Genomic DNA, 14,479 nt, shown 5'->3' with positions numbered 1-14,479 from the left:
ATCCACATCAGGTCAAACAAACAACGCAGGCAGAGGAAAGAGAGGGGCAAGATGGGATCCCTGCGGGCAGGAAGGGAAGAAGGAATTGGAAAAAGAAAGGAGGAAACTCCTCCATCTCTGTGCAGGTGAGAGCACCAAGCCAGGAATTACTCATCAGTTTGTGGTGAGGTTATGACTGAATGGATTTCCAAGTAAATCCACAGAGCATTTTTCCCCCTTCCTTCCTGGATGGATGTGCCTATAAACTCTGTAGCCCCATTCTGTTCTGCGTCTCTCTAGAGGTGGCCCAGAGTAACTCATTCCTGAAAGGGCAGCCTCTCTTTAGGAAAAAGCGTGGCACCACCTCCCTCAGAGAAGGGAGCTTGTGTGGGCACCACAGTGCACGCTCCCCTTGAGACCACCCAAGTGATCTGGAGAAATGCTCTCAGCCCCTCGGTTCCCTGTGCACGCAATGCAGTCTCTGTGCACGATCCTGACGGTAACTTTCTAGGGGGCGTGGAAATAAACCATGGGTTCTAGACGCAGCCTTCTCCACTTACAGTTTGAAAAAGCGTCAGGCTGGGTGTAAAGGCAAACAATCTGACAGGCGTTTAAATAGATGTAAAAGGAACATGAGGCAGAAAATAATGTTAGGCAACAGTTCCTTCACATGCAAGAAGCACATTGTGAAACGATACTTATAAATGAAACGCAACCATTTAATCTTACTACTCTATAATGAATTCCTCACACTAGAGTAATTTGCTGTAAAAATAAATACACGTTTTCCAAATGCCTTCTCTGCTCTAGGCAGGTCTAAAATGGATTTATAATCAGAGAGCCTCTGTCTTGCCTGTTCTGATCGACAAAGCCATCTAATTTTTTGTTCAAATGACCTGTGGAACTTCTGGATACCAATCCTTTGAAGATTCAAAGTAAACTTTCCGGTTTTTCATTAGGGAGCTGCACTTTAAAGAAGGGAAAAACACACTGTCAGAAACCACTGTGGAAATCAGAAAATGCACAGAACACTTGGCACTGGGCAGGATCTGGTACTGGGATGCGGCGTCTTTCCTAAGCGCTGCTCTGTGTTCAGGTGACGTGTCTGTGCCTGCTCTCCCCTCAAGGTCACTGAGGACACATACGTGTCACGGGGCAGGGGAAAGACAGAGAGACTCTAGCTGTAGGAGTCAAGGGGACCTGTCAGGAGGCCAGTAAACAGAACCTAGGAAAAACTCATCTAAAAGCAACATGCAGTCTTTGGTCTCAGGGGTCTTCAGTACTGTTTGGGGGAGGACTGTTGCTTTCTTCTGGAGAATTCATCTGAATGGGCCCTGGTAGTGTTCCTTGACAGGGAAGTGCTCTGGCATTCTGGAGGAGATAAATCTTTCTCACGTGGCTCCGTTCTGGACATTACAGGGTATCCAGTACCTCTGGTTCTGGCCACTAATGCCAATATAAATGTCCCAGACACTGTGACAACCAAAAGCACCACCCCATTTCCAAACACATGGTTCTCTGACAGGGGGTCCCCGTCTGTCAGAGAACCACGCCGGGTCCTTGCACGCCCACTGACCCTGGGGGAGCTAACAGTACCGTTAACCTGGGAAACTAAGTGCCGGGGTAAGAGTTCAGTTCAGCTAAGTTACTCCATGGTATGACTGCCTCAGCATCCATTCGGTTTGGCCAAGCAGCGTGCGTGGGCCTTAAAATGACACTGGCTCCTTCATGCAAGCAAATGTTGTGGAGAGCAGCCCGCAGAGTCACATGCAAATGTAAGCTCCTGAAAGGACCCCCTCGATGGCCCTTGTGAACAAGTCTCCCCCTGCCTCCCAGGGCCTTCCCCGTTGGTGCCCCTTAGGTAAGACCCCCATGGAGCTCACCAAAACCCCATTTTGGTTTGAAGTGGACAAGCCGGCCTTAGTCTGGGAACCTCAAAGCATTCCACCCACAGACCCCAATCAAGAAAGACTTGTGCCCAGGTCCTGCGTTGACCTCCCCACGTGGCCCCTCCAGGTGTGCAGGTACTTCCTCCAGGACCTGTGAGTCATAAACTTCTCTATCTCAATTTCTCTTGTGGTGTTTTGCTCACCATCTGGCACCCTGGGGGTTTTCTTAGCAAATGTTAATGTAACAAAATCATAACATGTTCGTAAACTGTGGGATAGGAGGGGTCAGAAGTACGTCCCTAAAGACTATGTTTTTAAGGTTCTCTGCTCTGTATGAAATAAGGCAGGACAATGCCTGAAAAGCAGCTTGTTCTCTCAGAGAGGTTTGTGCGTTCTTGTTCTGAATGTTGTGCCTGGGAGGTACTAAATTAAGATGGAGAAGGCTGTGGGGACATCTGTGGGTAGTAATGTCACCTCTTTATGATAACGGAGACAGTGAAAAAGAATCAGGCCAAGCTTGAATGGGCAGCTCAACAGGAACCTGATGTTCTACCAGCAGCATTATTGAGTCTGAAAGATGCGGAGGGCAGGAAGGTCAGCTTGATACATTGTCAGGGAGTTGTCTTGTTGGGAGTCGCAGGATAAGACGCATCTCTGGGGGTAAGATGTAGCTGTAAATTACTCTCTGGCTTATACATCCTAATTCCTAAAATGTCGATAATATTATCAAAAGTTGCAGTGTGGGCTTACTGTGCTGTGATGGGTAGTGAAGGGAAGGGCCAGCGCTGACCTTGTTTAATATTCAGGGCATGGCACAGCCTGGGCATGTGAATAAGATGGGAATCAGCCCCGACCGGAGGACCAGAAGCACGGCCCCTGCTGTGTGACCTCTGTGACCTCCGTGGTTGCTGCTCTCCCCTCCCTTGGGCTTTCAGGCAGCATCTCATCTCTCAAGGTCTCTCCGCACTCCTGTGGCCCTTAGTACCTGACATCCCTCTCTCCTCCTCTGGCACCCCCTGCACATGCACTGGCTTGATTCACTTCTCATTTGTGCTGCTGAGCTTGAGGGTAAGGACCTCATTTTATAAATCACTATTTTCCCTCCCTCAGGAGACTTTGCACGGCCTTGCACACATAAGTGCTCAAGAAATATTTTTCCCTTGATGGAGAGAGTAAGGACTCTCACGTATGGCCTTCTACTCGTGATTCTCATTCCACACGCCACACAAAGCCCAGGATGGAACTTGGGGATGTGTGAGAGAGAAGACAGGAAAAAGGGACTGGTCCCTTGATGAGGGAGTTGATTCTGACCAATGGACACCAGACAGAACCAAATCTGGGAAGTCATAACCTATATTCCAACTCACTCGAAACACCCGGCTCTGATTTCAATGGTGATGCGATGCCTGTGGCTCTACATGGAAACAGCCTCAGGGGTTCCAGGTGCTGGTGGCACTTAATGGCATTTGAATTACATGATGGCACCGTGAGGGTCCCTGTCGCCCTTGGCTTGTCCATGGTTCTAGGTGGCACTAGCATCGTGGTGGAGATTCTAGAGCTCTGCATTTCGATGGGATCAAACCAGTTCTGGCTGGTTCAAACTAGTTGTGAATGACTTAAACTAGACAAAAGTGCTTCTTCAGGGATCAAATAGGCTTGCTCCTTTTAAATCTTGACAAGACAGATTCAGACAGGTTATGACTGGTTTGCACTGAGTCACCCTTGCACTGACTTGGTTCAGACTAGCCAGGGGAGATCTGATCAAATGGCTCGTTTTAGGTGAAGCAAGCCAGTTCAATCTAGCTTGAACAGGATCAACCGGTTCAAATGCAATGACAGCTAGTTTGAATCACACTGTATCATGGACGTTTTAGTCACTGGTCTCTAGCTGTACATGGAAATAGTGATACAGCTCTCACATATTATATTGGAAATATAATACTTAAAATGTTATCCTTCCTCATCTTTTCAACTTTTCAAAGCTTATCACTTTTTCCTCAAGACTGGCCTTTAAGAACAACCAAATTATATAGCATTTATACATCAGGACTCCAGCATACTTCGGAAATCTTTTTTCCATTTAGAACTGTTGGCAGGTACATGTATAAGCACTGCCTGCCGTGTCACCTCAATCTCCTCTCCTCTAAGCTCGGGACATGAGGTGTGGGGTGACCACTACGGACGGCTCAGGTGCCCACATCTGCCCACCGCCCCCCTCGGAGCACACGGCACCCCCTCACCTTGATCCTGCTTACTGCTTCCTGGGCCTGCATCATGCGCACGTTTTTGGAGGGGGTTTTGTCTGAGAGAAGCTGGGTGGAGCCAAGGTAATTGGCAGCAAAAATGATTCCATCGATCAAGTCCTCAGGGTCACAAGGTCCAGGAACTGTAACACACAGAGCCGCAGCGGTGAGTGAAGCCACGCTAAACCCCCGATCACACCACCTCTCCCCCGCCGCTCACCTCCAGCACAGGTGGGCCAGTCCCAGAGACCCCTGAGCAGGTACATCAACCTGCGAGTCGAGAGCATCTCTCTGGTCTACCTTCACTCAGCCCTCATTTGCAAATAGCAGGAACAATTTCTTCTTAGAGTAGCTTATTTCACCCAGTCCATTTATTGTGAGAAACAGTGTGCATATTTATTTAAACATGAAACATAAAATTCAGTGATAAAAGATGTTGTTTTGCCTGTTAGACTGTGAGCTCTTTGGGACAAAGAGCACGTCACAGTCATCTCTGGCTCTCCTGTGTCTAGTCAGTGTCTGTCACCCAGTGGGTATCAAATAAATGTTTGCTGGACAAATGGTTAGGTGAGCAGTAGAAAAACTCATTTTACAGCAGTTCCTTTACTCGCCACCCATGCATATCGCCCCCTTCCATTTTATCCATAATGGGGGAAACAAATTTTATAAATCAGAAAAATGAGTATTTGTTGCCAAATGTTTGGATTCCCAAAATAGCCTCTAACCTGAAATCTGCAAGAGAGGTAACATTACCCTAAAGCCATGGTCTCATGCTGCTAAACTTGGTGACTTACAGGCTATAATGTTCCCGGCCTGCGTCCACGTACATATCAATTCCAAGGAAAATTGGAATTTTCTGTTCTCATTCACCAGCCTTTTAAATCAAACCTTAGTTTTAAATATTTAAAATGGGGGCATCTGATTCTAAGCACAATCACCTGTAAACCCGACTGGAAATTAAAACATGTTTCGGAATAATATGTAACTTTACAACAGATGCGCTAAGAAAGGCGTTTTAATTCTGCAATGAAAACATATGTATTTTCTTTGGCTTGAATGCCATATTTGGAAAGACTAAAATATACTTTTTAACCCACTGTTAAAAACTCAGGGTCTTAAATTAGATAACTTGAAATGGAAACAATTTGCTTTTTCCTCTTGGAGAGCTAATCTGAAATGGTTTTTATCTTTATCCTTTCACATCCAGCTCATCTTGAGCTTAAACAGCTGCTTCCCACGATAAGCTACTTATCAGGATACAGCCTTAAAGTAATCTATTCATTTTCCTAAAACCAAGTTGGTGGTGGAAAAAAAGAAATTTAACAATGTTTTAGGAAAGGCCTTCACAAAGCGTGTGTGTAGTAATTAAGCCAGGAAACCTGTTAGTTTTCTGATTCTCAATCTTTCTGAGAAAGACTCTGGATAAACACTGAGTGGTACACAGCCAAAGCTGCCTCCACCACACACCAGTCACTTACATGCTTCTTAACAGCTACACCCTTCCTACCCTGAAGCTTTTATAGATGTGAGAAGGATGCAGGTTATTTACAATGTACAACTTTAGGTATATAGCAGGGAAGCACTGTCAAACTAAAATAATGCACGGACAAATTTGGATCCACACTATGCCTTGTAAAAAGTAAGAGATTATCAGTCTTCTCTCATAAATTCCAGTGATAGATTTATAATGTTACATAAACATAATCATTTTTGACAACCCGGTATTGAGGAAAAAAAGGTCTCACCTGGAATAGCAACTTTTAAAAAGCTTCCATTTATTTTGTGAAAATAATGAATGTTAAAAGAATAACAAAAATGCAACATCTTCTCTATGGGACTTCCAATATCAATATATTCATCAGTGGATTTAGCTCTATTTACTGAAAAGGGTCCTTCTTTAACCATAATGAGTATGGATATGCAGATATGTTTAAGAGCAATCCAGATAATATTTAAGTGACTGTATAAATGTCAGGCAGCCAAGAGACAGAAATATTGGACCTAAACAAATATATATTTGAGATATGATCTTATGTCAATTATCCTCTGGGGAAACTGACTAGAATCAAATGTCACGGTATTACACTCACAAAAAACAGCCCGAATTTCATAAGTTCATTTTAGGCTCAGTGCTAGTGTATTTTTTAAAAGTTAAAAAAATTAAAGTTATAATGGTCCTAAGTCAAAGAATTGCAGGTTTTCCTTTTCAGTGATGCCTTTATGTTGCTCTGTGGGTGAACGAGCACACACGTTATATCTTCACACTCATGTCAATGCTGAGCTTGAAAATCTCTAGGCCTAGAGGGATGGATATGAAGAATAGTTTTGACTATTCTGAAACAGTCAACTTCTGAAAACTCCCCGAGGTACTCTTGTGGAGTTTTGGAGCTTTGCAAAGATGGTGGAAATAATTTCCAAGTTACTCAAGAAAGAAACCTGAGTAACAACCAAACCTATGAGCTTGTCCTGGGCTTCAGGCCCAAGGGTTCAGGTAGGTTTCTGAATCCAGGTAATTCATTCTTGGGCAGTGGAACACACCAACTGTTCATGCACAGGATCCAAAGGCCAGACACGATGTCTGGGCATCTTTTGGCCCCCAGAAAATCCTCCTTCAAGGAAATGACAATCTACCCTGCCCCCCAAATCATCTGCTATCCTCCCTGGTAGAGGATCAGTAGCACGCTCCAGGGTGTGGCCTGACCTCAAGCTGGGATGTCTAGCCTGGATTGAGTTTTGGCCCCACCAGGCCTGTTGACAGGATACATTTGTGCAGTGAACAACCTGCACAACCATGTGTGGCAGTCCTGCATCAGATATTTTTTTTTTCAGGTTAATAAATTGTAATTTTATTGTAAATGAATTGAGAAGTCAGAGGAGGGTGTTAGACAAAAATTTACATAATTTGTTTAGCGTTAAAACATTACTTCGGAGGATTCTAAGAAGATGGTAGTAGTAGCATAGTTTTTAATTCTCTCTTAATCACCACCTAAAACAAAGAAACTAGATAGGGAAACCAAAAACCATTGGAATATATTTACAACAAAACTAGGTGACAAGATATTGCCAGGAACACCAAACTACAAGCAAATTGCCAGAATCCATAGGACCTGCATAATATCAACATTTGTGTGGCAGAAAACAAAGGCACTGCAGCGGATATTGAGTACAGGGAGAATGGTGGAGTCAGACTTCTGGTTCCCAATCTTGGGAAGGCTGCTCACCCCCTGCATGACTCAGTTCTCTCACGCATAACATGGGGATAATGATAAAACCCACTTCACAAGATCAACGTGAGGATTCAATCAGTTATTACACAGAAAGTGCTTAGAACAGTACCTGGCAGACAGTAAGAAAGAGCTTGATAAATGTTACTATCACTAGGTCATCCAAGCAAGAGACGGGAATTACTGGGAAGGTCTTTTTATTTATTTATTTTTTAAATGAAGAGCAAAATTTCTCCCTTAGTTAAACATCATTCCCATTTGAATGGGCCTTGATGGATGCAGCAAGAGATATACTGGACTAGAGATAAGGAGACTTGGGTTTTAGATCCAATACAGCCAGTTCTAGGCTGGGCAAAGCCCCCAGCCTCACCCCAGCCTCAGAGTCTCCTGGACAGAATCAGCAAAGGCGGGGAGGAGGGTCTTTGAGAGGTTCACGGCTATTGCTGTTTTAGTCTAAGATTCTAAGACTTAAGACTGAGAATAGGTGACTTTGTGGTCTTTTTTCCCCACTATCGTCTTACAGCCCAGGGCTTCCAATACCCAAAATGCTAGAAGATTCATGAATGACTCGGTGTTCAATATTTCCTTCTCAGCTCTTACCTTCGACGTAGGTTGGGAATGAAGCCAAGCTTTTTCTTGACTGTAATTAAGACAAAGAGGTTTCAAAAAGGGCAAAGCATGATGAAAAATGCATTAACACAGCCATTCGTGCAACATGAAAAATAAATACATCACCAATGACAGATATTAACCAGTTGTCAACCATTTTCGGCTACAAAAAGTGAAGCGTGAATAAACATATGCATTTATTATTAAAGGTTACGCAAAGCCCAGAACCACCCATTCATATTTTAGATAATCTAAAAATCCTACATTCTACAATCAGAGAGATGTCTGTCATCTTAAAAAATAACCCATGGACCAAAATTCATAATCAGTAATAGCAATAAAAAGGACTCAATTTGTATTCTTAAGAATCTGGGTGTCTAAGTGAGAAACTGCCGATTAGTAAAGGCACCAGTGAAATGATTATATGCTAAAATTAAGAATTCCCTTTGAGAATTTTATTCCACTTTATGTCTTTGCTGCACTGATCTCTAACTGTGCTAAAAATGATTGCTACAGTTTTTATCTCTTCCTTTCATCCCTTACTGATGTATTTTAGTTTAAAAAATCCATTACATAAGTTATTATTGTGTTACCTTAAAATAAGAACCCAATAAACAAAGAGGTAATTTAAAAACCCTGGAATTTCTTATACTAAGTAAAACCTCATAGCAAAGGTCAGTCTCCCAAAGCATCCTTGGAAGCGGATATAATCAGCTAGAAACCTTCTAGAACCTGACTGGATGGCAGTTTCAATGCTAGCTCTCAGAGGAGCAGTACTTACCACTTGGTTCCTTTCACAAGCAAATGTCCTAGAGTTAACTCTCAGTGGAATAAGAATAGGTAATTAATTCCTGCTCCAACCAGTGACAGAATTTGCAGCTGGTATGTCTAGGGCAGGGTGATGAGAGCATTACAGCAGAGTGGAGAGCTAATGTAAAAGACAAGAGTCCCTAAAATGGGCAAAATCAGGGTTTGCATGGCCAAGGGTTATCTTTAGAAAACCTAAAGATTTTCATTGCTAACAATCTACCAGGTGTTAGGTGATCATTTCAGAACAAGACTATCTAGTACAACATAGCTGCTCAGTAGGTTGACTTGAATTGATGGTATACTCTGAGGTGCCTAGTGGACTTGAAGACCGAAGGGCCCTGGATGATGGCTGGGATATCACGGGAAACAACTCCATATCACAGCACTTTATACAGTGCTCTTCACTTGGAAGATGGGAATGGCTAAGGAATGATTAATTAGTTAATATTTGCACAACATTCTAAAAAATATTAGTGTTAATTGTTATGTGAAAAATTGGAGGCAGTCAAAGAAACCATTTTAAGACTCTAAACGCAATCCAGGACAATGACAAGAATTCAACACTAATCACACAATACACAATGCAGATCAATCTCAGTAAACCTGCTGTAGATGTGCTCACTGGGATGAAATGGTTCCTCACACCAAAGAGGGTGGGTTTCTGGTTTCAGAAAGGATCACCTTTAAAGAAACTAAGGACACAAGATCACCAGGATCGAAAAGTTACTGGCTGCTAATGCATTTATGGAAAGATGCACACCTAGTGAAAGCCAAGATTATGTGGATAGGAGAAAGAGGACTCCAATTTCAATGGTGCTTCACATTAATTTTACTTTCCATTTACTCAAGTGAGAAGATAGGCCCAGCTGAGTGCCTGTTGGCTTAAACTCTGTTGCTTTAAGGAAAAAAATCCGTAACTTCATGGTATGCGGATGAAAGCTAGCGTCTTCATAAGAGCCAAAGACTTTTAGATAATTATTCCCCAACCATTTCCCTGTCCTTGCCCTCAGCATCTAGGGGCAATGAGGGCTTTACTTCATCTAATCAAAATGGTTTAGCCTCCAGGTACAACCAAGAAGCCAATTTATATTTATATTTTCTTGGGCTATTAGATTTAGATTTTAGCTACAAAAGAATTGCTTTAGTCTATGGCTCTAAAAGCTGCTGTTTTATTTAGAGTCACAACGGAGGGCATTTGGTACATTCACTTATTCTCTATTCATGAACTCATGACTGGCTTTCTTTAGTCTCTGGGGTAGTAAATTTTTTTTTAAAGAGTTTTGTGAAACGAAAGAGTCTCTAATTATTGCACACAAAGAGGATTTTCATCATTATTTCTAAAGATATGCAGAAACATGTACCAAATGAGAAACTTGCTTATTATATCTGATGAATAATCAAACGCTGAATATTCAGATGTCTGATTAGCCCTGTGTTTTCCCATATGTGGACAGAGATGAACATTAGTTGATCCTTAACATTCAAGAATTAATAAAGCCACATTCAAGAAGTTAAAGGCCAAATCTTTGGGATGTTCCAGGAGGTCACATAAACCATGTGTAGAGCCTGGAGGCTTGAAAACTGCAATAATAACATACGAGCTTCCTTGTCCATTCAGCGTGTGACCTGCAAGTACTCTTCATCGCAGGGATAGCAGATTCTGGTGTTAAGAGCCTGGGCTCTCTGGAGATCTGGATTCAAAACCTGGCCCTACCACATGTGAGATCTGGGACCTCAGGTAAGTTACTTAACCTCTCAGCCTCCTCCACTAACAAATGAGGACGTTAATTCTTACCTCGCAGAAGTATTTTAAGGATTAAATGAGATACTACGTGACTTGCTTGGCCTGGTGCCTGAACGCCATAAATGCTCAAGAAATGGTAACTCTCATTACTGTTATTATCACTGTGGCTTTTCTTCTTGCCATTTGTTCTTACCTATTCGTGTGCTATGGATAAAGTACAAGGTGACGTTGTAGGATGCAGGGCCAGCAGAAACTGTAAGCCATTACTCCTGTTCCTGTGGCCTGATGAAGACCAGAGAAGGACAAAGCATATTTCAAATCTAAATTCTAATGTTGGCGCCATTTCAGAGACGGTCTCCTTATGTTTGTTTGGTTTAATATAAATAGATTAATGAAAATACTTCTCCCCTGCATGAATATTTAATGGCAAACGTATGTGAATTCAATGATATTTTAAGGGTAAATTTTAACTAAGACTCCTTTTAGAAGCGATCTGCCACTCAGGTTAAAATGGAGATCGCTTTCTTGCATTGAATTTAATGGAAGATTATTAGCAAAAGGAAGGAAAAATGAGACAATCATTCATTATGTGGTTTAGCTCTTTAACGCATGTCCTCAGTGTTGATTAGGCAGCATCTATATTTAGAATGAGCTGAGCCCACACACAGACGATGGTGCAGGCCAGTGTTTACCTGATGCTAGTTCATAAGTAGGTGAGGGCAGCAGTTAGTCAGGTGTAAAAGGACAACAGGTGCTGGAGAGGGCAATGGCTCCCTCTCAGGGGAAAAACACCTGCCCGTTTCTAGCCCCGGAACCCTTAGTGGGAGCAAGCAGCATCTTCTCTCTTAAATATTCTCTGCCAGAGCTCAGCATGGCCTCCATCAGTAGGGTGACCATACGATTTGCTGTCCAAAGGGACACTTTAAGGCTGCACTGTCCAGCAGCCCCTAGCCACACACAGCTATTTAAGTTCATTTAAATGGAATAAAATGCAAAATTCATTTCCTCAGTGCCGCTAGCCACACCTCAAGGGCTTGCTAGGCACATGTGGTAGTGTCTACCATATGGGACAGTCCAGAAGTAAACATTCCCTGCATCACAGAAAGCTCTCCTGGACAGCACTGCTGCTTTAAAAAGTGAGAAGAGGTGCTCACTAGGTGTACTGCTGGGACAACAGGTGTGAACCGGAACCTCCCCAGGTAAGCCAGGACAAGCAGTCATCCTGTTGTCATGAAAGATATTTCACTTGGGCCTGAAATAAATCAGGTTTTAAGAAACCAGCCCATTTCCCAAACCACACAGCAACTGTAATGCCATGGCACTGAGGCTCATAGCACCTCTAGGAAGGACGCTGCTAAACAGAGCTTTTGATGTCCCAAGTCCAAGAGAACCTTCTGCACTCATGGCAATGTTCAGTAATCTCTGCTTCCAGTACAATAGCCACTAGTCACGTGTGGCAACTGAGCCCTTGAAATGTGGCTAGTGTGCCTGAGGGAGTGACTTTTTCATTTTATTTATGGATTAAAATAGACACCTGTGGCTAGCGGCTGTCAAATTGGATGGCATGGCTTTATCACCGAATTCCCCGCTGGAGAGATGAGAATTTTTCTCCGCAGCTCTGTTGGAGGCTGGAGAAAGCACAAACCAGAAACAGAATACGACATAACGGGCTGATGGCTTTTGAAACAAAACGGTACCCTACCTCTTTATTTGTGGAGGCTTCCGTGGGGTCACTGGGATGAAGGGGTGTGCTCGAAGACTCTGCACCCAGGGGTGAGGAACTGCCAGGAGACGGGGACTGGAACACAGACAGCACAGGAAAACACAGTGAGCATCGCATAGTGAGGGCCTGGGGGAACCGCCCAGCCTTGCGGGAGAGAGAGGCGCACGCAGCTGAAGAACATTTCAGCAGTGAGAAATCTTCCTTGGAAAGGAACTGCCAAATGGACATAGAAGGCTTGGATTTGTCAAGCTTTCGTTAAATTCCTGCCCTGTTTTCAAAGGAGCCCTTACAGTTCAGCCTCACCCGGCCCCCCACCTTAGGCCAAGTGTTTAAACATCGCAGAAGTTGAATATCAAACTTAAAGCCCTAGGTGAATAAAGCTAATAGTGATACTCAAATGTTTCCGTTTTTAAAACATTTTTCTTACGGAGGGAAACAAAGACTTTGGGTGCTAAATGTCTTATAAAATCACCTGCCCAAGATTACCTGAAAGGAAAAGGAAAAATTAAAACATGAATTTTTAAAGAGGCAGCTGGGACTGATTTCGATGACTGGAAACCACACCACCTGTGAAATATTTTGTCTGATATAATCCAGAGGCCACTGAAAACACAGAGATATTTCGGCATCCAAAAAACATTACCTTGGATACTCTTAGAAGAGTTAAAAAATTCTTTGTTAAATGGTATGTTTAAAAATAAGGCACAGGAAAGGTTTGGAAAGCACAGTCCCCAGCTCGGTGATGGGTTCAGGCTCCCTGTGCAGGTCCTGCTTGAATGGATTTGAAGCTCCAGGCCAGCGCCCTTAAAGCCCTGCTGATTGAACGACCAAAGAAAGAAAACAAGCACAGGGATGGGAATAGTGCAGGCGCTGAAAACCCTCCCCAGCTGATTCCCAAACATTTCTGCATGCTCCTGAAATCTGGGGTGGGGGGGATGAAGAGAACCTTCAGGTGAGCCACAGGATGCTTAAGAATTCTGTAGCCATGGTCCTCTGAGAGGAAGAACATGCAGCTTCACAGTCTGCTGGTGATGTTTGATAGAAGGCAGAAAACCGAACCCAGTCAAGGACCTATTCTCTGAGGAAGCCTGGGGCTGTGAGTGAGGAGAGGTAGGTTCTGGGTAAAGAAAGCAAGATCACACGAGCAGTAGCTTGAACCTGCTTCTGACCTCTGGAGACTGAACCTCACCGGGAAGCGGAGGCAGAGACATCAGTAATACACCTCTGCGTGGGAAGGGAGAATGTTCCACAGAGCAGCGGTGCTCAGGAAGGGAGGGGGCACGTTCACGTACAAGGGGGGCCCCAGCAAGCACTGTGTGAAATCATAAAAACCATAAATCCTTTCCAAAGAGTCTTAATTACAGGAGACACCAAATGAACTGAAGCGTGATGTGGTGAAATGCAGTATTATGCACACAGATGTGGTACCATCCCATTCTATTGCTGTGAAGCCTGGATTTGTTTCCCATGAGCCGATATACCTGATTCTGAGCAGGGAGGTGAGGACCAATGAGCCTCTTCAACACTCACATGCAGAAATCAGCTGCTCCGCAGTTGAGTCAAGAAGATGAGCATTAGGGTAACATCAGACACAAAGTACCCAAGCCCCACGGTCCCTGGACACAAGAAAGATGCCCTGTGTGCCTTTAAAAAGAACACACAGAATTTTTCATTCGGCACCCAAGAGAGTTGGTGGGGACTTGCTGAGTTAGCTCTATGTCTGGCCTACTCAAAATTAATGTAAAGTTTTCATGAGAATTTAATGCCTTCAAATTTTCCCAGTTTTTCAAATTTGAAGAGCTTCCTTAGATATTTATGTCTATTTTTCCCCAAGTAATTTTCTCTGTCACAAAAATTTTAAAGGTCTAGTCCCTGGGGAAGCTAGAGCAGCTGCTTTTTCTTTAATTGCTTGGTTTGAGAGCCATGTATATCACCTTCATTTTTAAAAAAAATGCTCCCAAAGTATCCCACAGCGCCTATTTCTCTAATTATTTTCTGTTGCAAGTCTTCTGAAAATGGAGTCTTTGCAATGTTGTGAGCACCAGGTCATCTCTGGATGATGTGAGAAGACAGATTATCTGGAGAGCAGGCTGGGATGCAGAAGAGGCAGGTCAGACCCCACAGTAAGGCTCGATGACCAGTGCCAGGAATCCACCATGGGACACCGGAGAAGAGGCATAAATGTGACTTTGGTGGGCACTGCTCTCACTGAGGTTCTCAGGGGACCCACACCAGCCTTTATCAGGAGGTACTTCCCC

At 43.6% G+C, this 14,479-nt stretch overlaps 2 protein-coding genes across 6 annotated transcripts in view; one reads left to right on the top strand and one right to left on the bottom strand.

Annotated features, from left to right (window-relative positions):
- Window positions 1–14,479, bottom strand: part of APBA1 (amyloid beta precursor protein binding family A member 1) — a 237,764-nt gene that overhangs the window by 29,505 nt on the left and 193,780 nt on the right. For all 4 annotated transcript variants that reach the window (XR_014266084.1, XM_082470910.1, XM_082470912.1 and 1 more), the window contains exons 3-5: window positions 12,201–12,296; window positions 7,936–7,975; window positions 4,109–4,254 (exon numbers count right to left, since the gene is read on the bottom strand). Coding sequence is in view for 3 of the 4 variants with exons in the window: in XM_082470910.1 (XP_082327036.1) it covers window positions 4,109–4,254; window positions 7,936–7,975; window positions 12,201–12,296 (282 nt within the window). In the remaining variant the exon portion in view is untranslated. The remainder of the gene's footprint in view (window positions 1–4,108; window positions 4,255–7,935; window positions 7,976–12,200; window positions 12,297–14,479) is intronic.
- The window catches only part of LOC309664969 (uncharacterized protein), an 81,477-nt gene that overhangs the window by 28,268 nt on the left and 38,730 nt on the right, over window positions 1–14,479 (top strand). The gene's annotated exons all lie outside the window — the stretch shown is intronic.

The sequence above is a fragment of the Balaenoptera physalus genome (assembly GCF_965194825.1).
Source record: "Balaenoptera physalus genome assembly, chromosome: 7".
Classification (NCBI taxonomy): Eukaryota; Metazoa; Chordata; class Mammalia; order Artiodactyla; family Balaenopteridae; genus Balaenoptera; species Balaenoptera physalus.
This window is presented reverse-complemented; position numbering and strand designations above follow the sequence as displayed.